Source organism: Phlebotomus papatasi, chromosome 1 (assembly GCF_024763615.1).
Source record: "Phlebotomus papatasi isolate M1 chromosome 1, Ppap_2.1, whole genome shotgun sequence".
Taxonomy (NCBI): domain Eukaryota; kingdom Metazoa; phylum Arthropoda; class Insecta; order Diptera; family Psychodidae; genus Phlebotomus; species Phlebotomus papatasi.
Window position 1 is genome coordinate 23,509,583 of NC_077222.1, and position 25,745 is coordinate 23,535,327.

General features: G+C 35.1%; 2 protein-coding genes across 6 annotated transcripts; both read left to right on the forward strand.

Moving 5' to 3' along the window:
* The first annotated feature begins 1,621 nt into the window (after positions 1-1,621).
* LOC129798262 (uncharacterized) lies at positions 1,622-22,329 on the forward strand. Of its 3 annotated transcripts, XM_055841301.1 has the most exons (12): positions 1,622-1,810; positions 2,264-2,323; positions 9,519-10,628; positions 10,822-11,033; positions 14,633-14,962; positions 15,029-15,352; positions 15,413-15,757; positions 15,820-16,155; positions 16,215-16,544; positions 16,611-16,946; positions 17,016-17,783; positions 21,722-22,329. In XM_055841301.1, exons 1-12 carry the CDS (start codon positions 1,670-1,672, stop codon positions 22,164-22,166), a joined length of 4,737 nt encoding a protein of 1,578 aa, XP_055697276.1. In that variant the 5' UTR covers positions 1,622-1,669; the 3' UTR covers positions 22,167-22,329. The 3 variants fall into 3 exon arrangements, with proteins under 3 accessions (XP_055697276.1, XP_055697278.1, XP_055697277.1); XM_055841303.1 differs by lacking the exon at positions 16,215-16,544; XM_055841302.1 differs by lacking the exon at positions 2,264-2,323.
* Positions 22,330-22,351: 22 nt separating this feature from the next.
* On the forward strand, positions 22,352-24,403 carry LOC129798276 (uncharacterized). Of its 3 annotated transcripts, none has more exons than XM_055841332.1 (3): positions 22,352-22,567; positions 22,930-23,199; positions 24,032-24,403. In XM_055841332.1, the coding sequence occupies exons 2-3, from the start codon at positions 22,956-22,958 to the stop codon at positions 24,034-24,036; spliced, it is 249 nt and encodes an 82-aa protein (XP_055697307.1). In that variant the 5' UTR covers positions 22,352-22,567; positions 22,930-22,955; the 3' UTR covers positions 24,037-24,403. The 3 variants fall into 3 exon arrangements, with proteins under 3 accessions (XP_055697307.1, XP_055697306.1, XP_055697305.1); XM_055841331.1 differs by having other exon boundaries at positions 24,067-24,403; XM_055841330.1 differs by having other exon boundaries at positions 22,930-24,403.
* Positions 24,404-25,745: the final 1,342 nt, after the last annotated feature.

Here is a 25,745-nt window from a genome sequence, read left to right on the forward strand (position 1 = left end):
TCTATGTCACCCGGAAAAAGAGTCCGCGGATAAGCGAGAGTTTACTGTAGTCTGTCCAGACTTGTTAATTCTTTCATTAAAGATTAGTGTTCATCTCGCTTTTCTTTTTATCATGGGACCTTGTCCCAAATGGCTTACAGCTCAGTAAGAGCTAGCCATTTTTAACCTCTCACAATGCTGCAAAGCAGTACAGTTTCAACAGAGCAAAATCTTCTATTCTTGTTTTTTTTTTTCTTTTTTTATTGGAATTTTGTGTATTCAAACAAAAGTTCAAACATGTTTTTTACATGACGTATATACAACCTGAGAAAGAGCTTTTCCACCGTTTTGCTCTGGAGATTGGTCACCAGCGCTAAGACGGCGGTGGACGCTGAAAACTACACGGGATCTCAGTTAACACTTGGAAGGACCCTATAGTGGCAGCCGCTGCCAATTTAGTTTTCAATTTAATTTTTTATAGTGAAGAATATATCATTTCGCCTGGAGGCCTGATCGAATGCGTGCAGAATTTATCTGGCTATTTTTTCGTCATAAAATTTTTAATAAAAATTAAATATTAATGTAAATATATTGCTAAAACAAAAAACTGCATTCGGAAGGACCAAGTGCCAGTTTCTGCCATATGAATTTTATATGGGATTTTGACGTTCTGCAGATGTAATTTTCTTGATTGTTAGTGTATAAAAGCCTTAAAAGAATAAATTGAAAGTGTTTTTGCAAATGATTGAGAAGAATTATGGGGGAAAGTGGCATGCCTTTGAATAAGCCAGTTTTTGAATGCTTCAATTTTTCTCTTATTTCCCTAAGCTAAAATCCATTTTCTTATGCGAAGTTAATAGAAAATAGTTAATAGTATTAACTATTGTTCATAAAGTAGAATTTTTGCATTGAAAAATAAGAGAAAAATTGAAACATTCAAAGGCTGCCGCATCAAAGGCAGACCACTTTCCCTTACTCTATGATTCTGATAAAGATGAAAACATCGAATGGTTAAAAATCTTTAGATACAGTACCCAAGGAGATGAAATTTCTGATTCAGACACCAGAAAAGAACTGACTAAAACTCCGAATGTGTAAATATAAGTAAAAATATCAAAATATTATGTAAAATTTGATAAATGGCAGCGGCTGCCACTTGGTCCTTCCGTGACACTTTTAGTTAGGGTTCTACGAAATGTTAAACGAAACTGTTTGTGAGATTGTTGATGAATAAATTTATCTTATATTATATACGTAATTAGACAAAAACAAAAACTTTATGTTTGAGCACTTCCACTTCCAAAGACTTCCAAGCACTTCATTTTCAGCTGTACACCACTTCCCATCAAATTCTCCCCCTTGTGTTTGGTGCTACCCCGTGTTTGGTGGTGCCCCAGTTTCCCCTATATTAATTTCATCTTAAAAATACAGCTTAAAGAGCTCAGAACTTTTTAATTTATAAACAAAAATAAATAAATTAAATGGCTGATTAAAGTGGTACATACCAGCTGGAACGTGGAATTTTTTGAATTTTATTCAAATCTGTAGTTCATGCACTTAATCTAGATGGCTCTGAATTTGGGACATCGCTAGCAGTACCTCTGGTGCCAAATAGCTGCAACTTCAATTCGTTCTGCTTTCGCTGAGTTCCCGCTGAGTTCAGTCGTCGTGTGTCAGTGGAGCTGTGAAGATGTTGCTCTTTAGAAGAAAATTTCTTTTTCTCATTTTTCTCTCTTGTATCACTGTAAATAGTGTTTTGTGTGGTGAAACAGATGATGTGAGTGCTAAAAATGAAAAATTGGACAGTCCAAGTGCCGAGGTGGCGGAAGAGGTAAAAGAAAAGCCTTCTTTGTTTTCCTTCTCTTCACAAAAACAAAAACAAACGCACATCACCATAAAAAATGGCAATTTTGTGCTAAGAAAAAACAATGCTTAAGTATTTTTCCTGGGTTTAGTCATCAATTTCACCTTCTACTTGGAAGTGAGAACACATTCTTTAGAAATACTTTTGTGCAAATTTCTTAGAAAATCATGGAGTTTATTTGAGAGAGTGCTAATGGGAAAAAAAAGTATTTTTGCGTCTCAAGAGAATTTTGCGATATGAAAGATGCTTCAGCAGCATCAGTATCATCCACAAAGCATTTCAGGTTAAAAGATCAAGCAAATAAGCGAATTGAACATGTAAATTGGGTTTTGAGCTAATAGCTGGGAGCCTGAGATTTCCCTTGAGAATCATTTGGGAAGAGAAAGAAGGAAAAATTTAACGAAATTGATGCTTTTGTAGAGGGATTCTGTTCAATCTGGGGCCCTGGAGCTGGAACATGAAGTTATTAATGAGCAGGCGGTAAGTTTCTCTCACAAAGACTCCTGCGATCAATTTTGAAAAACACTAAAATTCATGGCTAACTTTTCACAAAACAAAAGAAAACGCAAAGAAAAAGCATGCAAGTTCATGGCTTCCTTCAATCACAAAAGAAACCCAGGGTATTTCAACATTTCCCATTGAATCCTCATTCAACAGATTGTTCCAACACGAAGCACTAAAATCAAGACAAATACATTCTAGAAGTAAGACAAGAAACTCCTTGAAATCCCATTAGAACCAATGAAAAATCAATAAACACTTAACTAATCGAGGTGACCAGAGGCAGGAATAGTATTAAAATAAAGCCCACAACTTCATTCTATCTTCCATAACTTCCAGTTTAATATATTTATTTCCATTTTATTTATTTCTATCAATAGATAAAAGATCACTCACTCAATGAAAGTAAATAATTTAAAGCAATTAGAGAGATTAGAGAATTTTGCGACATGAATTTTTTGAGATTACTTAAAAAATTTCCTATTGACTTTTTTGCTAAATACAATCTGGTTTTTTTTCAATACTTCTTGATAAGTTCTGTTTCTTTGTTGACTTGTTAAAAAAAATCATATCCAGTATATTTGCTTTTTGTGATGCAAATAATGTAACAGACTTGATTCATGATACTTTGATATTTAACTATTTTGCCGGGAAACAAGATTTTTGCCGGGACAAAAAATTAAACACTTTGACGTCATCAAAAAGATTTTGCAGATTCTTAAATTAATAAACTAGAATATTCAATTTGAATTTGCCAATTACCGCGTCATAAATTAACGAATCTGAGAAGAATTACAATATTTTCCGCAAAAAAGTGGGATTTTATATATTTTGTAACACAAGAGATAAAAAAGCTACTAAAGCCTCCAAATCAATTTTTAGATTAGGAAGATGTCCTGAAATCAAAATTTATCCCTTTCTTTTTGAAATAATTGTGTCATGTCAGTTTCACTCATTTGATCTCAAAATTGGGTCGATCTAAATTGAATTTGTTCTGATGTTTAAAGGAAGAAGAATGCGAAAGAGCGAGATAGACATATCCTAAACGTTTGAGAAAAAAGGAAATGTGAGTTTCATAACGTCAAAATTCACATCCTTTTCTTAAAAGCTTAGCATAAGAAGACTGATGAAATTCTTTTTTACTTCTTCTAAATCCATAGAATTATTCACTGTTTCATTCAGAAACATGATATAAAATAAAATTATCAAAAATATTAAAGAAAATATATAAAATAATGATAATACTGATGCACTAACTGGGTCGCCTTTTCGCTAATTCACTTTTAATTAAACCTTTGGATTTAAAATACTTTTTTTTTCACAAGGAAAAAACAATAAATGTTTTCAATCAACCAGCAGTCATTAGCGAAAATATCACTGCTAGAAAATTTTTAGTGAAGAACCCAGCTGGCACAAGATTGAAATGAGTCGATTACACTCAGTTATTTAATGGATAAAAATATTATTTTTGCTTTTTCTCAAAGTTGAACAGTTTTATTATGTTACTGTAGTGACTATATTACGGAAATAAAAATATTATTTTAAGTGGTTTAGTCATAAACGATCCAGATAGTGAAGCGCCCGGATTAGCACACTTGACTATAAGCACTTTTTGACTTATTACTTGTTATTTTTTTATTTATCTATTTATTAGTTTTTAATTGTAGAAATATCATAAAACACTTGTTTTCTTAGTGGGGGAGATTAGGGAGGTTCGGGATAGTGGTAGTGTAGGACAAGGTGATTTTGTCATTGATTTATCAAAATAAATTAAATTAAACCACTGCACGCACAATCGAATTCTGAAAAATGTTTTAAAAATTAACAAAACACATTTGTCAAAAGGATGTTCTTCCATACAGATGAAGAATATGGAAAAGTTTTCTCAAATAGGCGGCCAACTGGATCTTGTTAAAAGTTTGTCAAATTGGTAAATAACATCCTTTTGACAAATTATTGAACAAAATCCATTTGTTCGTTTAACAAGACTTTTTCAGAATAAGTGGCATTAAAATGTATCTTGACTAAAAGAATCGATATCCTCAGTCTCATGCATTCTTTAAAAATTGATCAAATGAGTAGGTACAATGAATACATTACTTTAGTATCTGTTAATCCGGACGGCTATTCTGATTTCAGTTGTCTTACAACTAAAGGTTTAGCCCAGTTTCCGAAAGTCCTAAAATCTTAAATACCAACCAATTTTATTGGGTTTTAGAATTGAATAGGTCATTTTATCAATAATAATCCTATCGTTAAGGGGTTACATGGGTCTCTCAGGTCAAGAAAATATTTTTTTTTTTAATTTTTTTAATTTTATAGTATAACCAGTATAACATTTGAAAAATATTTTCTGAAAATCTGAAGTCAATCGGAGTAAAACTCTCGGAGGTAAAGCAGTTTTAGTTATGCATTCCGCCCGCGTGCGCATATTGTTGTAAAACTTTAAACGCGTTTTTCTCAAAATACCGTTTTACAATGCGGTATTCAAGATTACTCAGAGTCCACTGAACCTATCTTTCTTAAATTTTGCATATTTGTTTTGAGAAGTATTATCTACTGTTTGAACGAATGGTGTACACTTCCTTTAATCAGAACCATTTTTGCAATACAAAATATGTTGAAAAATAGGGTAAAATTGATACTTTTTTACAAAAACTTTTGCCAAAAATCCAAATTTTGTTTATTTTTTTTTCAAAAATCCTTCGTTCATCTAGGGGTCCAACCAACTTATCCTCTAACAGAGTATATTTGGTTTTTGGGTTTTAGAAGATCCTACTGGGAGAACTCCTGCCTACCGCAAGTTCTGTTTTTTGTGGAATGGTTCCGAAAATCAGCTACCAACGGTCGAATTTTCAAATTTTTAATTTTTTTTTTTTTTTTTAATTTTGTTCTACTCGTTCATATCCCAAAATTAGGAATTTCTAAAATATTTTCGATACAATAAATTATTATCAGAGAAAAGGCCTATTTTTTGACTCGAGAGACCCATGTAACCCCTTAAGTCAAAATTTTCTAAAAAATCTTGACTGATAAGAAAATTAGTGAAGTTAAGCCGTATGGCTGAGCTTTAGACTTGAAAGCCGTACTAGCTAGTTTTGACGGGTGCCCGACAAGTTCCTAAAATCCATCTAAAGAATTTCCAGATGTTATTTGGATGATGAATTAAAAAAAAAAATAAAAATTTGGTCAAATAGGGTGGAGTAACCACTTATCGCCACTTTTAGGAAAAACTGAAATTAATTTAATTATAATTTTTAAACCCTTATTATAAAATAACTTAAATTTGACACAAAGTTTCTTAGATATGTTGTCTATAAATATATCAGACTAATAGTCCCTCAATTTAATGGTGGATTACTTAAAAAAATATATTTTTATTAAAAATTCAAAAATAACCACTTCTCGCCACCTACTTGAAAAGGCCCAAACTCAATTATTTTGGACAATATTATTGAAAAACATATTCAGCGTTCCTTTTCCTTCCTGATATCTTTTTTATTACTCGTGTTATATGATTTTTCTTCGATTTAACTATAGGTGGCGAGAAGTGGTGACACCACCCTAGGACTGGAAAATAATCTTATACTCTCAGATTATACGTTTATGGAATTAAGTAGAGGATTTATTGAAATTTAGGAATCCTGAGGGTAACAATATTCCCAGGATAACGAGCTAAAAATTTTCTTTGATCTTAAATTTGATAATTTGCACTGTCAGAGATCGCAAGTTGAGGACAAAAAAATAAAGCTATAATGGATTTGACATCATTTAAGGCACTTATGGGCAAGATTAATGGCTATGAACCTGATTGAGTCCGACAGCCAAAACGTAAAAAGAAGACGAAGAAGGGTACATTTTCGAACTAGAAGCTACAAGGTTTAAATGAAAAATCTAGTAGTAGAGATAAGATGTAGATAAGACTGTTAAGCTAGACGTCGTAGATTTCATTAATTTTCATTTTTTTTGTATTCATCACTGTAATTCTAAAAAAAAAATGCAAATTAAAGAAAAAAGAAAACGTATATTTGTTAATGTTTTATGATTATGTTTTTTTTTTTAAATTGATTCATAACTTTCAATTGAATTGTTAATGCCCAACGCACAATAAATTTTGTTTGTAAGTTTTCAAAATTCATATGAGTGAAAGCGAGATGACTAGATCTTGGTTTCATTCGCTCTAATTGAAATGTCAAAAACATGTTTACAAAACAAAAGTTATTGTGCGCTGGGCAAAACCCGTTCATCATATTTTCTATTTCAATTTTCATTCTTTGCCGTCCGGTACTACTACTACTTTGATTTAATATATGCCTTAAGTACTTAATAAGTACTTAATGAAGACTAATTTTATGCTTTTGTCCAAAATTTTTATTTAACTCTTTTCTTAGCGTATGATTATCATAAAAGGCAGTCTTCACTAGGCCAGTTTTAAAAGGTCTTGAAAATCTAAACATCTAAACAACAAAGCAATTTTACAGTGATTTTTCGTAACCTGATAGACAGATGGGCCATTTGCCCTTTATTATAATCTAAATTGAAAATGTCGTATTTTTTTTAAGAAACTAGAGCAGTTTAGCGCTATATGTACATCTTACTAAAGGTCTAAAGTAGGTTAGGTTAGGTCTAAAGCCCGTGTTAGGCCTTTCTAAAATTAATATTTCTACACATACAATTTTTTTTTAATAAAAACAGGTGTAGTGCAGTGGAGGGTTGTGGAGAATATTCAAGACACTGTCACAGCATAATAAAACCCTCAGTGAGAGTGTGTAAGGATTTATTTCTCGACTTAAATTCCGTACATGGATGGTATCAGTGCTCACTGAGTGGACTGAGTGGATTGAGTATACGGAGTAGACTGAGTGAGTGGGCTCAGTGAATTGAGTAGACTGATTATTCATTCCAGCTCACTCTCTTTTATAATTTTTCCAATAACTAATAATTTCGGCAATGTTGTGACTATTTTTCGGAGGCTCCACTCTTATCATTTTATTTTATTCCGGATGCTCAATCTGCACCACGATTTGCTTTCATCTTTGGCGGTGTTCAGACTCCGCACCATCATTTTGAGATAAGAGTGTCGCCTCTATTTAATTACTTCACACTTATAGTGTGACAAATACTTTTTAATCATATATTTTTTGTCAATTATTTCCTGTTTAAACTGAATTATTTCTGGAACTTATATTTCTAGAAAAATCTAACAAGGGAAGTACTCGAGTCATCAAATTCAGAAAAATCTGAGGCTTTGCTCAACTACGCATAAAGGCATCAAATTAAACGTGGTATATTCAAAAAGTGCGAAATCGGGTTATTTTTTTTTTAAAAATTCCCCAAAGTTGAAAATGACACCTTACGCAGCACATAATAAAGAAAATTCGTATGGGACTGCATGCGGCGGTGGCTCAGCGGTAGCGCACCGGGCGTTCAACGGGAGTGCCGCGGGTTCGATCCCCTGGCTCCGTCTGTTTTTTTTCCTTTTGATATCTTTTTTTTTCAATTAAAAATTCTATTCTTTATTAAGTAGTATTATTGTAGTGTAAATTGCTTATCTAGAGTGCTGAATTAAAATCCCCAACAAATTTTTAAAAGCAATGAAAGTGCATCCCATAATTTATCAAATAATCAATTTACTAGTAGAAAAATAAAAAAAACCTGTATGTACTTACAATCAGCTATCTGAGGATCGTTGTAAATATTATTTAAAGTTTTTATTGAAATTTTATAAAAGATTAGAAAGGTCGAAGACCCAAACCGATTTTTTTGGAAAAATTCATTTGGAAACCTGTGCTCAAATAAATGTTTAAGGCACACTTGTAATCCATATGCTCTCGTTGTGGTACTTTCTGTTTTAATCATTACCGAAATCCACAATACACGAATTAGTTTTTTTTTTAAACTAATTAGTGAATATGGATTTCAGTAAAGAAATGATTAAAACAGAGAATGCAATCACAATGTGCACATCGAATGAAAGATATACTTTCACAATCAGTTTGAGTGCAGGTTTCCAAATGAATTTTTCCAAAAAAATTGGTTTGGGTCTTCGACCATTCTAATCTTTTATAAAATTTCAATAAAAACTTTAAATAATATTTACAACGATCCTCAGATAGCTGATTGTAAGTACATACAGGTTTTTTTTATTTTTCTACTAGTAAATTGATTATTTGATAAATTATGGGATGCACTTTCATTGCTTTTAAAAATTTGTTGGGGATTTTAATTCAGCACTCTAGATAAGCAATTTACACTACAATAATACTACTTAATAAAGAATAGAATTTTTAATTGAAAAAAAAAAAGATATCAAAAGGAAAAAAAAACAGACGGAGCCAGGGGATCGAACCCGCGGCACTCCCGTTGAACGCCCGGTGCGCTACCGCTGAGCCAGCGCCGCATGCAGTCTCATACGAATTTTCTTTATTATGTGCTGCGTAAGGTGTCATTTTCAACTTTGGGGAATTTTTAAAAAAAAATTAACCCGATTTCGCACTTTTTGAATATACCACGTTTAATTTGATGCCTTTATGCGTAGTTGAGCAAAGCCTCAGATTTTTCTGAATTTGATGTCTCGAGTACTTCCCTTGTAAGATGATGAAATTGTCATTGAAAGTAACCCTCAAAGTCGGGTTACTACACAGGGTTATTAGATCCATTTTAAATGGAATTAATATGATTGAATGTGATTTACATGCATTTATTGATTAAAAAATGGTGGACCTGGGCTGGATTCGAACCCGAAACACTTGCATTATAAAGCGAGCACTCTAACAATTGACATTATTTTTACTTGTTTTACATTACTAAAATTCATCAGGCAGCTTTGCAGGAACTAATAATACTCATATAAGCCTCTGGTCATCCCTATCTTGATTCATTCATTTTCTTAATACTAAATAATTGTGAAAAATGCAAAAAAATTGATTGAAAGACACCAAAAACAAGAAACAAATGCACACACCGCACACACTGATTGGCAGACAGGCGCTTCGTGTTTTGTACACCGAAAATAAAATTAAGCAAATTAAAAAAAAAATAAAACACTCCCTGGGGATGCACGTCACAGTAACCATCGCACAAGAGGATGAATGAGAGAGAGAGAGAGAGAAAGAGAGAATGAGACAGGCCAGGATCTGTGCACAAATGTCTCTTGGTTTTCTTCCTCCAACAGGATCAACCGACGTCCGGGGAGCGTTTTGTGGCCATTCATGTGGGCACATTGGGGATGCGTGAGGAATTGAGTCCCACTCTTCTTGGGATAACGCATCTTGTGCTTACATTCCTTCCGGCTGAGTATCAGCTGCTGACCGTCATATCGGCGGCTAGGGAAGTTGTAGCTGGGGTCAGGTACATTTTGGTGGTGAATGCTGAACGAGTGGAAAATGGTGAGAGGGTTGTGTGTTCCCTGGAGATTCTGGAGAAGCCTTGGATAACGACTGAATGGGGTGATAAGTGGAGGATGCTCGAGGGGACAAATTGTACGGGAAGTCCGAATCCTCTGGCACCGGTTAGGGATCAATATCGAAGGGTTAATCCGGTTTTTGGGGGGGATAAGCCCAAAGAATTGACGGGGGATAGATTGAGGGAAGTTGAAGATCAAATTATTACATCAACAACTCCTCGGGATTTCTATGAGATTCATGATACCACGACAGAATTGCCCGTGGCTGAATTATCTGATGAAATGAAAGCTCTCTTGGATGCTTACTATTTGTCCGGGAAAGCGCCTTCCGGAGGCATTGTCAGGGAAAATGTAGGTCCCCTGGCGACTGGCGTTAAGCCAGAAATTGAACCAAAGATTGTAAATTGTGAAAGTGAAACCGAAGAAATTTTTCTTGTGTCCACCGAAGCTGCAGAAGCTTCCTCAACTCCGCTCTCTAATGAAGTTCCTCAGCAACAAATGACACCAATTCCTCAGGATATCGATGAGGATTTTGGGCAACAGCAACAGATTCTTGATCCTTTCTTCACAATTGACCCAACTCAGGCTAGTGTCCAGGAAGTTGAGCGTCAAAAGAGGGAACTGGGACGAACAGAGAAGGAAGAAAGTCTCTTCCTTCTTAATCGTGCCCTTGAGCAACTCGATGCAATTGATGAGGATGCATCCAAGAAAGTTGCAATTGAGATATTTGCCTTCAAAGAAGCCCAAATTAGTGACAATTGCAAAATAATATCAGCCCATGCCAAAGTAGCCAATAGTCAGTGCGATGAAAATGATGAAAATGTGCGAGAATGTATGGAAAATGTTCATGCAGAAACGGCAAAATTGTGTGCGATTGAGGTAAAAATAAAAATTCCCAGATCTCCTTGGTCATTTCTCATCAAACTAAACCCCATTGAAAATTCGCCTTGCTTTCTGGTGAACTAACACTCACAAAATTGCCATTTTTCCCACATCTGGGATTCATCTTCATTCCCATTTGGCTTTTCTTTGACTTCCTGACCCCCAAAGGAAATTCTCTTTAACTTTCCAGGCTTCCATTTGCGATGGAAAATCCGTAAAACTAAAAAAAAGTCAGTGTAAGCCTCTTCCGGACAAGAAAGTCCGGGAGAAGCGGGATGAAGAGTTAACAGTGAAAGGAGGACGTAAAGAGATTGACATCACCGATGCATCTCATCCGATTCATGAGTTGGTCAGGGAGAGCTTGGCGGGACTGGGAACATCAGAAAATGGTGATGTCTATAGGTAAGTTTTCGCGTGTGCTGAATTGGTGCTAATTTTCACATTGAAATAATTAATCTTCAAGGCTGAAAGATGCATTTGCTAAAATCTTTTGCGAAATATTTAGTGCGTCATAAAAAATAATTTCCTAATAGTTTCATTTAAAAAGTATTTAAAACATTTAAAGTGTAATAAGTTATAATTGAATTTTAGATATGATTTTAGAAAGATGCTAAAAATATGGCTTTGCTCACTATCGGTTTCGAGATCTTCCTTGCAAGATTTGAGAATAAAGAAAATAATTACAGTACTGAAAAATTATGTAGGGAAAGGAATAATTCCTTCGGACGGCTCAAGCTCCGGACAATGCATTTTTTCTATGTTTTTAATGGATTTTACCCTCGGCTCTTTTCACTGAGAGAAATCCGAAAAAGTTAAAATAACATTCCGGAAATATTTATTTAACCCTGCAGTATTGATCCGAAATCGGTGTAAATATTATGCTTTTTAGGTTAGGTGTTAAAGTTACCCTTTTCATGTTAATTTTACCCTTAAAAAGGTGTAAAATTAACATGAAAAAATATTGATATATTTTTACACCTAAAAAGTGTTAGTTATAAGGAAAAAAAGTTAATCGCACTAGATTTTACTAGATTTTATTCACTGAGAAAAAAAGAGGGTGCGATTAACTTTTTTTCCTCATAACTTTAACACTTTTTAGGTGTAAAAATATATCAACATTTTTTAATGTTAATTTTACACCTTTTTAAGGGCAAAATTAACATGAAAAAGGTTAACTTTAACCCCCAATACTCTTAAAAAGGGTAATATTTACACCGATTTTGGATCAATACTGCAGGGTAGAATTAACATTTCCGGAATATTATTTTAACTTTTTCGGATTTCTCTTAGCGAATGAACCAAAGTCATTAAGTCATTGAGCCAAAGTTTACCGGTTCTTAACCGATTTAAATCGATTCATAAATCGCTCAAAACATACTCAAAATAGTTCTAACAAGAATTCATTTTTGCGCGAAAATCACTCATCGGTTCATAACCGGTTGAATACCGGTTTAGAAACGTTTTAAATCGATTTATAAATTACTAAATCACTCAAAACATTGCTCAAAATACACCCAGGAGCAATATAATTGAAAATATTATTCAGTTTTGAATAAAAATTAGTTATCGGTTATGAACCAGTTCATTACCTGTTCAAAATCGATTGCAACCGATTCAGTTTTGTCGAAAATTCCAAGACCTTTTAACGAAACCAAACATGCTATCATTCGATTGAGAAATACGCTCTATAGAGCCTTTTTAACCTTTAAAATTGAAAAACCCGTTATTAGGAATGCTTTAACCCTCTAACGGGTAAGACCGCCTCCAGGCGGTCTTCACAAAAATCATATTTACAGCGACAATAAAGGTTTTATTTATTTAAAAGTGCTATAGTGTCCAAGGTAATAGTCTTATAAACATCTCTTGAAAGTTTGAACTCATTTTTACTCTTCGTTTAGTTGCTATTCCCAGTTTTGTGTGACAGGTCAGAGAAAAAGTAACAAATAATATTTGTGCAAAAGAACTCATTTCCAATTTCCATAAAAATACCGATTTAAAGTTATCTGACTAAAATAAATTTATTTTTTACTGAAAGATATGTCATTCTACTTTGTATATTTTATTTAAAAAATTTGAATTTGAAAACTAAAAATGTGAATTTTAGAAGCAAAAAGAGTTTCAAAAATTTTTTATATTTTCTCATCTAGCGCCTAAACTAAAAGAGATAATGAAGAATGGATGGTTTTATGGACTTTATTAGATCATAATTATCCTAGAAAACATTGTTTTAGACCTTTTTTTTCACATATTAAAGAAAACACCGTTAGAGGGTTAATATTAATTCTTTATTTGCGTTATATTATAGCTTGCACATTTTACGAAAATTACAAATAATAAAAAAAAATACTTTTTGCAAATTTATTAAGATGAACCGCGTCATGTTGGCCATTTTGTATATTATTTAGCTTTTAGTTTTTTTATTCAGTTTAGAATGATTACACGAATGAGAAGTGTTCTTTTAAACGTTTTAATCTTTTGCTCCGGGCCGGACTCGAACTCACAACTGTGCCAGTCGAGTCATAGAATTAGGAGCCGAAAATTGCTTAAAATTTGAAATAAAAAAAAGACAGTAGGTAATAAGAAAAAAATTTAAAAGCGAAAAAACAGTAATAAGAAAAAAGAACGAGGTCAGACTTGAACCTAGGACGCTTCCATAAAATGTACTGCGCCACCGTTTCTTATACTGTCGTGTGGGTTTGCTTTAATATGTTTTGCGCAAAGTGTAATTTAATTCTTTGATGGCTTTTTAGAATAATTAATCAAAAATCATTAAATGTCTCATTTAATGAGTTTTTTTGCATATATAAGTAAAGACAAAGTATTTTAGTCTTGTAAGGAGATCTAATTGAAATGTTCCGGGTTCGATTCTAGTTCTGAAAGTTTTAGTGTCGTTTGTTACGGTGCTAGTTAAAATTTTGAAATCTAAAATCCCCTGTACACCAAAAGATCGAAAAGTTAAAATCCCGAAAAGACCTTAAGTATCGAAAAAGATAGCGTTTTTAGTATATTTTTGCTGAATCGGTCAGTAAAAATATGCTGACCTATCAGCAGTTCTCGAACAAAAAGTGCTAACCAAATATATGCAAATGGCATTGTCGCGCTCGTCGCGCTAGTGTTTTAAGGTTAGCACAATTCACCTGAATTGAAATTCGGTTAGCATTGAAGCCTTTAATTCAAAAATCTTTTTACAGTAGAGTCTCGCTATAGGCCATCGCTCTATAGTCCACAATTTATCGACCGTTGATTTTAAAACACTGATTTTAAGTTAGGTTATGTTTTTTAGTACGCGACATGCATAATTATTTTAATATTTTTGGCAAACTTTATTAAGTAGTTGTGATAATTGTGATCCACAATGAAGAGAGCAAGGACAAGTACCACAATCGCAAAGAAAGTGGAAGCCGTCGAGCAATTTCAATACTAAAAGTCGTTGATAATTTTGAAAAATTATATGGACTATAGTGCGACCCAAGTGTCAAATTTGAAACCAAATATGGACTATAGCGAGACTCTACTGTAAATTTAACTGAAAATTATGTAAAGGACTTCGATTTGGTGTCGTATAGCAGAAAATGGATGGAAATACTAGACCTCTCTTGATTTTCACAATTTTATTCTTTACGACATATTGAGGATGAATGCCTGCTTTCTATTTTAATATTATAATATTCGTGTTTATTGTGATTCCTAGTTGAGATGATGAGATATTTAATATTCGGAAAAAATACATAGGCATTATAGGCAATCACTGAAATTACCAACTTCAAATAGTTCTTCTCAAAAGATGTCATTATGAAAGAGTATTAATTTTTCCGATTTGAGAACTCTGAAAAGTTTCTCGTACAACAGCGATCTAAGTCATCTGAAAAACTGGCATGAATCTGAATAGAAGATAAATATGATCAAAATGTGAATTAGTTTTAATTGCGTTGGTTTTGCTCTACCGCAGTTTAATATTCCTAGTTTTTAAGGACACTATTCTTAACTTGTTTTGTAAATAGCTTGGTAAAGATCAATCGTGCTTCGCAACAAACAGTAGAAGGCTCGATCTTCAGAGTGAATCTCGATGTAAAGGATGCTGATTCTAAAACTGTGACATGCAACTTGGAAGTTTGGGATAGACCGTGGTTAGACAACCCAAAGGAAACTAAGTTCGACTGCGATAACTCTAAAAAGTACAAATTCCGTCGAAGGAGATCTGCAGATGAAGTCACTCCAGTTTTAGTTGGAGGTCCTTCACGCATTGAAAACTTTGAGAATGACGAGAAAATCAAGAGTCTCGTACAAAATTCTCTAGTGTCCTTTAACGAAAAGGAAGGAAACAGTTACGAGTGAGTTTTCTATTTTTAGAGTTTTCCTTTGACAGAGGAAGAATTTTAACGAAAATTTGTATTTAGGCTCCATCGAATTGTTGGTGCATCGCATCAAGTCGTTGCGGGAAGTTTGTATAAGATCCAAGTTGAATTCAAGAGGAAAGAACCTCAAGAAATAGTTGAGTGTGAGTTGTCTATATGGGAAAGATCTTGGTTGAATAGTCGCGAAACAGAAGTTACTTGCAATAATGATAAGAAATACAAATTCCGTAAGAGGAGATCCGCAGACGAATTACCGGTACTTGGAGGTCCAAGACCCATCAAAAACTTTGAGAATGACGAGAAAGTGAAGAGTCTCGTTCAAAATTCTCTGGTGTCCTTCAACGAAAGGGAAGGGAACAATTTCGAGTGAGTTTTTCAAATGGAATCTTTAAAAGGTAAGAAATTTTAATGGAATTTTGTATCTAGGCTACATCGAATTGTTGGTGCAACCCATCAAGTTGTTGCTGGTAGTATTTACAAGATTCAAGTTGAGTTCAAGAGGAAAGATCCTCAGGAGATAGTTGAATGTGAATTGTCTGTTTTGGAAAAACTTGGGGATGATAAAAGCGAAACGGAAGTTTCGTGCAACAATGACAAGAAATACAAATTCCGTAAGAGGAGATCAGCAGATGAAGTTAAGCCTGCCAATCTACCAGTTTTTACGTTTGGGGGTGCAACACCCATCGAAAACTTCGAGAATGACGAGAAAGTGAAGAGTCTCGTTCAAAATTCTCTGGTCTCCTTCAATGAAAAAGAAGGAAACAATTACGAGTGAGTTTTTTTCTTGGTTGTCGTTTGATAGAAGAAGAGTAATAACAAAAGTTTGTATCTAGGCTTCATCGAATTGTAAGTGCAACCTATCAAGTAGTTGCTGGGAGTATTTACAAGATTCAGGTTGAGTTCAAGAGGAAAGATCCTCAGGAGATAGTTCAATGTGAATTGTCTGTTTTGGAAAAGCTTGGGGATGACAAGAGCGAAACGGATGTTTCGTGTAATAACGACAAGAAATACAAGTTTCGTAAGCGAAGATCTGCAGATGAAGTGCAGGCCAAACCTCCTGTACTTGGAGGTACAACACCTATTGAGAACTTCGAGAATGACGAGAAGGTGAAGACTCTCGTTCAGAATTCTCTGGTTTCATTCAACGAAAAGGAAGGAAACAGTTACGAGTGAGTTGTAACGGAGTTTTTGTTGTTAAAGAAAAGATCTAACAGAATCTTATGTCTAGGCTTCATCGAATTGTTGGTGCAACACATCAAGTCGTTGCGGGAAGTTTGTATAAGATCCAGGTTGAGTTCAAGAGGAATGAACCTCATGTAATAGTTGAGTGTGAGTTGTCTATATGGGAAAGATCTTGGTTGAATAGTCGTGAAACAGAAGTTACGTGCAACAATGACAAGAAATACAAATTCCGTAAGAGGAGATCTGCAGATGAAGTCACTCCAGGCTTAGTTGGAGGTCCTTCACGCATTGAGAACTTCGAGAATGACGAGAAAGTGAAGACTCTCGTTCAAAATTCTCTGGTCTCCTTCAATGAAAAGGAAGGAAACAGTTATGAGTGAGTTTTCTGTTTTTAGAGTTTTCCTTTGATAAAGGAAGAATGTTAACGAAATTTTGTGTCTAGGCTCCATCGAATCGTTGGTGCAACCCATCAAGTCGTTGCGGGAAGTTTATACAAGATCCAGGTTGAGTTCAAGAGGAAAGATCCTCAAGAAATAGTTGAGTGTGAGTTGTCTATATGGGAAAGGTCTTGGATGAATAGTCGCGAAACAGAAGTTACGTGCAACAATGACAAGAAATATAAATTCCGTAAGAGGAGATCTGCAGATGAGGTTTCGTTCACACCAGGTGCACCTGGAAGTCCAAGACCCATCGAAAACTTTGAGAATGACGAGAAAGTAAAAGGTCTCGTTCAAAATTCTCTGGTGTCCTTCAATGAAAAGGAAGGAAACAGTTACGAGTGAGTTTTTCGAGATTTCCCAGGTTTCTCTTTGATAGAGGAAGATTAATAACAAAAATTTGTGTCTAGGCTCCATCGAATTGTAGGTGCAACCCATCAAGTTGTTGCGGGAAGTTTATACAAGATCCAGGTTGAGTTCAAGAGGAAGGATCCTCATGAAATAGTTGAATGTGAGCTTTCGGTGTATGAAAGGTCTTGGGAGCAAAAAAGTGAGACGGATGTTTCGTGTAATAACGACAAGAAGTATAAATTTCGTTCAAAGCGTTCCCTGATCTACGATCACAGACGAAGGACTGAGGATTATGAAGAAGAAGAGAAACGTCTGATGCATCAGCGTGAGACTTTGGCTCACCATGAGGAGCTCTTTCACAAATTCCAACTGAAATTCAGTCGAGCCTATCACTCTTCCATGGAGAAGTCTCTGCGTTTCCGTATCTTCCAGAACAATCTGGCTAAGATTCAGATGCTCAATGAACGCGAAATGGGAACGGCTAAGTATGGCGTAACGGAGTTTGCCGATCTCACGCCAACGGAGTATCGTTTGAGAACGGGCCTATGGAAGAGGAATCTCGATGAGAATCATATTTCCAATCCCATTGCTGAGATTCCTAATTTCAAACTGCCGAAGAGCTTTGATTGGCGCGATAAGAATGTGGTGAGTGAGGTGAAGAATCAAGGCAACTGCGGTTCATGCTGGGCGTTCTCAGTAACGGGCAACATTGAAGGCCTTCATGCCATCAAAACGGGACAGTTGGAGGAATATTCGGAGCAGGAACTCTTGGATTGCGATGCAATTGACGGAGGATGCGCTGGAGGACTTCCTGACAATGCATACAAGTAAGTAATACTTATCCTTTAATTCTTTGTTTCTGTTCTTGCATTTGGTTTTTTTAATCCAGAAGATAGGTTTGTGGAACTTGAAAAACGAGGGGCGCTTAAGCTGCTATCCAAGTTAAACAGTTTTCAATGCGATAGCGGTTGCGTCAAGGTTGCTTTGTGACCTAGTTCTTCTAGATTTTCTAAGGGCGTTCATTCCTCCATTGTTACATTCGTTTAGTCTTTCTTGCAGGCAGATTACCCTTTGCTGTTCTCATTACTTAGGTAGAAGGATTTCCTCCCATTCTCTATTTGCTTCTCAAATTTTAATGATTTCCAGTATTTGGAACTAAGCATCATTAACAGCCTGAATATCACTTATAGAGGACTCGATAAGTGAGATCCGTTCGCCATCTTGCTTTGTTTATGAGAAGATTCGATTTTTAATGTTCCACATCATAGTCTTAAGTCTAAGAAACCTAAACTGTCATCATTTCTAAAATATCAGGCTTCCTTGATCTCCATCCTTTCTTTAACAATGTAAAACTATCTCTTCTATTAATCAACTAAAAATCTTTGTTATCATCTCCGAAAGAACACTTTCATGGTGTTCATGATCTACTCTTTCCATCACTTGCTTAGACACTTTCGGTATATCACATTCCTTTCTTGATCGTCTCTCATCCTTAATTATAGAGAAAACTTCATCATTTGAAAGTTTTCTTTATCTAAAGAGTACCTAGCTTAAAGATTTTGATTGTCATCGTGCAAAGGAAGCTGTTTGGTAAGAACGTTAACTCTTTCCCGACCACAACCCATCAAAAATAGTCTGCTGATTTCGTCACGAAATCGGCAGATTTAATCGGCGCGTCGGCAGATAATATGCCGACCGTCCTCATATTATCTGCCGACGTTTGTTCTCGAAGTGCAACACGACGCTGTTCTAAAAGTCGGCAGATATGTCTGCAGATTTTATGCGTCTGTCTCTTGCGATTAAAGGCAGACACGACGTCTGAAAATCTGCTGAGATTTTTAGTAGCCTGTCTACACATATATTTCACTCCCCACGCCCCCAAAATTATTAGGAAAATACTTTATTTCATTTAAAATTGATTTATTAATGACACAATGTCTACATGTGTGAAGGTGTGTTGTGTGTTTAGCGAAATTCTGTCCTGGAGATGATGTTCTGTCCTGAAATCTCAAAGTTGAGATGGGGCTTGCTCCGTGAGTCCCTTGAAGTGACAGGAAAGACCCTCCTGGAAACACCTTCCACCTTTTTTCCGGGCTTTGATGATTTTCTGGAAATGTACAAAATGTCCTAAATTAAATACAAATTAGGAAAAAAATGTCTAAAACTTGTCTAGATGAATACACAATAACTCTATTTATATAAATAATGCATTAGGGAATTATTAAATCACAGAATTGTCGTGAAATTCACGAGAAAATAAATTGACAAGTGAAAAATTAAAGATGGCGAGCACTCGAAAATTGCACAAAGTATTTTTTCTCGCGAAATTGAGGAAGAAAACAACTACACAATAAAAACAGCTTTATGTAACACATCTAGAATCTTTGGCTAACATATTCCACTAGTTTATTTGAATGAAAATGGAAAACTTACCATGAAAATTAGTGGAAAACACGGAGCAACACAGAATGCACCTTTTCAGCTCGAAATGTCAAGAGCAACTAACGCCTCTCGCGGTTTTCACACGCACTTCGCATTTCTTGTCAACAGTTCATCGAGAAACCCGTAAAAGTACAGTAAAATTAAATCGAAAAATCGGTGTAATACCGACAAAGTTTTCGATGAGGATCGATGAGTTGATGGGAACATATCCAGCGAATGAATTTCGGTAAAACTCACTTTATTGTAAGTCTTAGTGGTCAAATATGATACTTTTGTAGAGAAAGAATTTTCTCCGCCTCTGGGAAATTGGAAAACTCATGGGTACTCTCGTCCCCTAAAGAACGCAAAGGATACAAACTTGGACAAACTTCAATTTTCCAAAAGCCAATAATATCAATTTTGTGAATTATTTTTGCATGTCAAATGACTCCTTTACAATGTTGATCACTAAAATAAGAAGAATTATTGATCAGTATCTTATGGGATGTCCAGGAAGTGCTAAAAAGGACACCCAGCTCCTGCTTGCCAATAGATTCCTCAAAATATTTCACACAATAACACTTTAACACACATTTCTCTCAACACGATGTTATTGCAGACACATTAAGCTTTCCCAAAAGCATAAAAGACACTCCCTGGACAATCAGAATTCACCAAAATCAGGAAGAATAGGAAAAACTTCCTTGAAAGCAATCTCCCTCGCTGCCAAATGTCAAAATTATCAGCCATATTGGCAAAAATGGCGCTCCCGCTTGGAATTTTTTTACCAAGGTTTCTATATTAAAAAAATCCAGCATAAATCCATTAAATTTTCGATGGAACGTATTATGGAAAATTCCTATGGAATTTTTTAAGGAAAAATACTGGAAAATTCCATAGGAATTTTTCGCTTGTTATTCCTATTCCGCTTTCTTTTGCTATGGGGTGGTGTCAAAAAGCAAATGGCGGCCATTGGCGGGATAACCTTACTTTTGACCTCCAGATTTTTGGGGACGAGAGTACCCATAAATTTTGAACAAGTTTTTTGAAAATTTGAGAAAAAATTGTTTTTCGAATTTATATAATCTGTAATTGTTTGTTATCAGACTTATTGACCCCGAGAGATTTTTCCTTATTCTAGTCTAGAAATATCAAAAAAATCAAGATATCTGTAAGGAAGCAGAAAATCGAAAATTCACGATTTTTGGCCAAAAATATCTTAGCTCAGGAGTTAATTGGGATCCTGCAAAAAATATCCTGATTTGGACATCCTTATAGTTAGTAATTATCCAGAAGAATCGGATTTTTATCGATTCTAGATAGTCTAAAAAAATTGTTGTTTCCATGGGTACCCAGAGTCTCAAAAGAAAAGAAAGAGTTAATCGAATTTGCATACATTCCGAGTTAGCTCACATTAAGAATCTCACCTACAATAAGCTGATCTAGGCTTATCACTAGCTTTCATTCATTCCTTTTCAATCGCTTATCCCCCTTATTCCTATCGGGGTCGCACTAACTGAGAATACTCTGAGTCGCTTTTAGAAATATGTTTAGTATCGATTTCAAAATGGGCCTAGGCAAGCTCCTGAATTTTTTTCAACCACTTTTTCCTAGGCCTTCCTCAAGTAATATATATATAATATAATAGTTGGCATAGCTTTTCTGGGGAATCTTTCTTCATTCATGCGCTGAATTATATAGAACAGGGGTGTGGAAGAACCGTTTGGAACCGAATAAACATCAAAATAAGTTTGTCCAGGTAGCCTTTTGACCAATTGACGTACAATTTTCATTTGACGTTTGTTCGGTTTCAAACGGTTTTTGCTTTTCTGAAGAAAAGTCAATGGACATAGAAAAACATAGACAACTACTAAAAGATTGCCATCTAGTGGTAAACACGAGCCCTAAAAATGCACAGCTCCAGAGAATCTCATGTTACCATAAGCTTATTTGGGTTTAGGGGAAACTGGGGCACCACCAAACACGGGGTACCACCAAACACTGCGATTTTCTAATCGGATATTGGATATCAGAGGATAAGATCGATAGGAATTTATAGGCACTATAGGGATGCTTGTCCATTGAAGAAATGGTCGAGATAGTCCAAGTAGTTTAGAAATAAAAATTAGTGTTTGGTGGTACCCCGTGTTTGGTGGTGCCCCAGTTTCCCCTATCAGATATTTTAATTATTTCGTTAAGTAACATAGGTTTTGTTTTTTAGGTTTTTTTTCTATTAATTTTATTTTTTCGACAATATTTTTAGAAATGTGATTGAACTAGAAAGGCCTTGAGTCAATTGTAACAGAGGCTCTTTACAAATTTGTTTTTTTTTTTTGTTTAACAGAGCAATTGAGGAACTGGGCGGCCTCGAACTGGAATCTGACTATCCATATCGGGCCCGGAAGAGCGAATGCGTCTTCAACAAAACGATGAGTCACGTGAAGGTTAGTGGAGCTGTGGATTTTCCCAAAAATGAAACAGCCATGCAACTGTGGCTGGTGCAGAATGGACCCATTTCCATTGGGATCAATGCCAATGCCATGCAGTTCTATCGGGGCGGAGTTTCTCATCCTTGGCGTCCTCTCTGTCGTCACAGTGGCATCGATCATGGGGTCTTGATTGTTGGATACGGAGTCGCTGAGTATCCGTTGTTCAACAAAACCCTTCCCTACTGGATTGTGAAGAATTCCTGGGGCCCCAAATGGGGCGAACAGGGCTACTACCGAGTCTTCCGGGGTGACAATACTTGCGGAATCAATTCCATGGCCAGCTCAGCTGTTTTGGCTTAAGTCGAGATTCTCAGGAATGACAAGAATACTCAAGAATCTTCTAAAATGTAGCAGAAGCATAGAGATTTGTTTTTATTTCTATTTTTTTTTGCAATTCTGCAAGAAGAAAATTACCATGAAATTTTGTAACGGAAAACATTTCAAATAAACTATGACGTTTGAAGTTTCGATACCAATCACGGGAGTCGCTGCAGTCGGCAAAGGGAAAAGGGAGGCATTGCATTTGTGTTGGAATAAAAAGCAAGATTTCTTTTGTTTCTTGCTGTTTATTTACAAAATAAAAGTTGAGAATGGGGTGTCGGTGATCCAAGGAAGAAAGTGCAAGTGGAAATTCTTGCTGCATTTGGGGAAAATCGTGAGAAAATTGGAGTTTCCGGGTACAAAGATTTGACACTAAATAGGTGAGTGTAAAACCTTTTTTCCTCGATTGGAATTCCATTATTCTTGATAAAAGATTAACTACTAGATCAAGAGGGTTAAGACTAGAAAATTTTCATAAGAAAAATCAAGATTAATAGAGTTTTCATTGAGAAAAAGAGAAAAGTTTGGTAGATATTTAGTGTTTTTGTCGCAGTGGCGCTGCCAGCGATGGCGAAAATTTTGTTTTGATTTCCAAATTTTTGCAAAATTTGCATAAAATATCCCCATTTCGGCTTAAATTTCGTCTGCAAATCAATCTAAAATGCTTGTTGCATCAATTAGCAGCAAAATTGCCCACGCATTAGGTTTTAATACCAGACAATCCCGTCCTTTTCTTCCAAAGTTGATTGTGTGAGAAAAACAAAAGAGATGTCCGGGAACTTTGGTCAGGATATAACAGATTTTCTTCTGGACGAGACTGAGACAGAAGTCTGTCCGGTAGAATTCGAGGTGGTACCTCTTGAGGCTTCTGGCCCCAAATGTCCCATGATGTTGCACTTGCACCAGGAATGGCTGGAGAAGAAGATGAAGCAGGAAAGGAAACCTCCATCAGATGAGAATCCAGAAGTTGCTGGAATCCGAGAGACGGAAAGGGAGATTTACAAAGAGCTGAGTAAGTTTGAGAATCGCCTGGCTTACACCAGCAATTTGCCTCTAAAGAAGCAATCGGTGTTTGAGGATGAAGATGTTACAATGAGCAAGCAACTTCCTGTTTTACTCGGAAAAGAATACTTCAAATTTCAATCGGATTCTGATGCTTCCAGCACAAGGACAGATGTCACGGAACTTGAAGAGAGGGAAACTGTCCTTCCGAATAAGCCATCCAAAGAACTTTATTTAAATTTTAGCCATAATAACATTAATTATTCCTTCCCTTTTACCAATTAATTCCGTGGCGATTGCAAAAAGTGAGATATAAGGATCTTACCTGAAATAATTTTAAATTTTAGATAAGGGGATTTATTTTATTGACAGCAAAGATTTTTGCTCTTTTTCGGGCAAGAGCGTTCGGTTCTAGGGCGGTGAGATCCGTGAGATCTCTGGCTTGACCGTAGCAGATGTAAGTTCAAGTCCCACTCCGTGCAAACCGAATTAAAATTGTAAATTGAATAATGTACAAAATGGCAAAAATAGTCCGCTACAATATTCTCAAAAAAAAAAAATAATAATAATAATAATAATAAAATAAAATAAAGCAGGAATTGGAGCATCTTAAGGGCTTTAAAGCTCAAATAGACTCAGAGGCTGATCCTCGAGAATATTTAACCTGTAAAATTTGGCAGTAAGGATTTATCCCAAAGTATCATACACTGAGGACAGGATCATCGATTAGAGGTCCTTTACTGCTAAATTTTACAGGCTAAATATTCTCGAGGATCAGCCTGAGTATATTTTAGTCATCACAAATCGGGATTAAACTTAATCCTTATTTGATTGTTTTCTAGACTAAACCAAGGACTATCTTCAACAAAAATTCTAGCTAAGACACAATCTAACGGTTAAGACAAAAGTGCTTTGTGGTACAAATGTGAAACATCAATGTAAAATAGTTTTAATTTTTACGAACAATTTTAAAATCAAACCTTCATGGACATTTTAGAACTAAAATTATAACAATGAGTAAATGATTTCGTAATTCCTTACGAAATCGGTTATCGAATTTTGAAATCGTGGACAATTTATAATTTTTTAGCCTATAAAATTTGTAAAAAGACATATAAAGTGACGAAGAAGACGAGAGGATGTAAGCAGTGCAATTACATGTTCGATTTTATATTAAAAAAAAATGCTGCAATAAAAATATTTTAAAGCTCAAATTCGCGTTTATTGAACATTAACTGGCTAAAATTGTCTATTTTGTGAGAAAAAAAATTATTACAAAAAACTTCACAATAAACCGCCTCAAGAAAACATTGACAAAAAATTTGACATAATTATTGACGTTTTGAAATAATGAAAAGGACCATATCTCTTACCGTTTGGCATATAGACCAGAAACGAATCTAGAAGTAATTTGTTTAGTGCATAAAGTTTTAAGTAATGCCTCATGCAAAAGAATTGTACAGTTTATTTGCAATGTTTTGTGGCCTATAAAAATGGTGAGAAATTTCGTTAAAGCAGATCGTTTTAAAGTAAAACAAACAGTAAAATTCGTGAAGATTGAGTTTTTTTTTTTAAAGTAAATCACGTAAATTACATTAAAATTCTAAAAATGGAATGTTTTGAAGAAAATAACGATGAAATACATCAAAATACCCATGTTTTAAGTAATGGCGTCTACACACTAGAAGCAATTTTCGTCAAAAATTGCGTTTAAAAAGAAAAATCTGACGTTTCTGTCTGCAAGGATAGGGGAAATTTTCTTTAAAAAGGCTTTTTTTGTTGTTCCATTTTGAACTTATTCAGGAAAAAACTCGTCAAAATGCTCCATTTTGAAGTATATGTACTTTAAATTAGTGTATGCGCTCCATTTTTAAATAAATCTCGCTAACATTCGGCAAAGTGGTCCATTTTGAAGAAAACCACGTTGAAATTCGTCAAAATAGAGCGCTTTGAAATATATTACAGTAGAGTCTCGCTATAAGCCATCGCTCTATAGTCCACAATTTATCGACCGTTGATTTCAAAACACTGATTTTAAGTTAGGTTATGTTTTTTAGTATACGACATGCATAATTATTTTAATATTTTTGGCAAACTTTATTAAGTAGTTGTGACAATTGTGATGTTCAATTCAATTCAATTCAATCACAATGAAAAGAGCAAGGACAAGTACCACAATCGCAAAGAAAGTGGAAGCCGTCGAGCAATTTCAATACTAAAAGTCGTTGATAATTTTAAAAAATTACATGGACTATAGTGCGACCCAAGTGTCAAAGGAGAATGGTCAAAAGTATATGAGCGCTGGTCCCGGAATCGCCACAAACGAGAGTAGGCGCATTTTGTAGGTACTGATATAAGACTGAAAAATTGCGAGAACCCAGGATGATAAACGCTGGGAGTCCTTGTAAAAAGGCCTATTTCTTTCCGAAATTTCGCTGTTTTGACAACGAATTACTCAAGAATGACTAAAGCGATCTTGATGAAATTCGGTATAGGGTCAGTGTATTACTTAAACTTTTTATTCATGCATACTACCCCCTCCCCCGACCCACCATT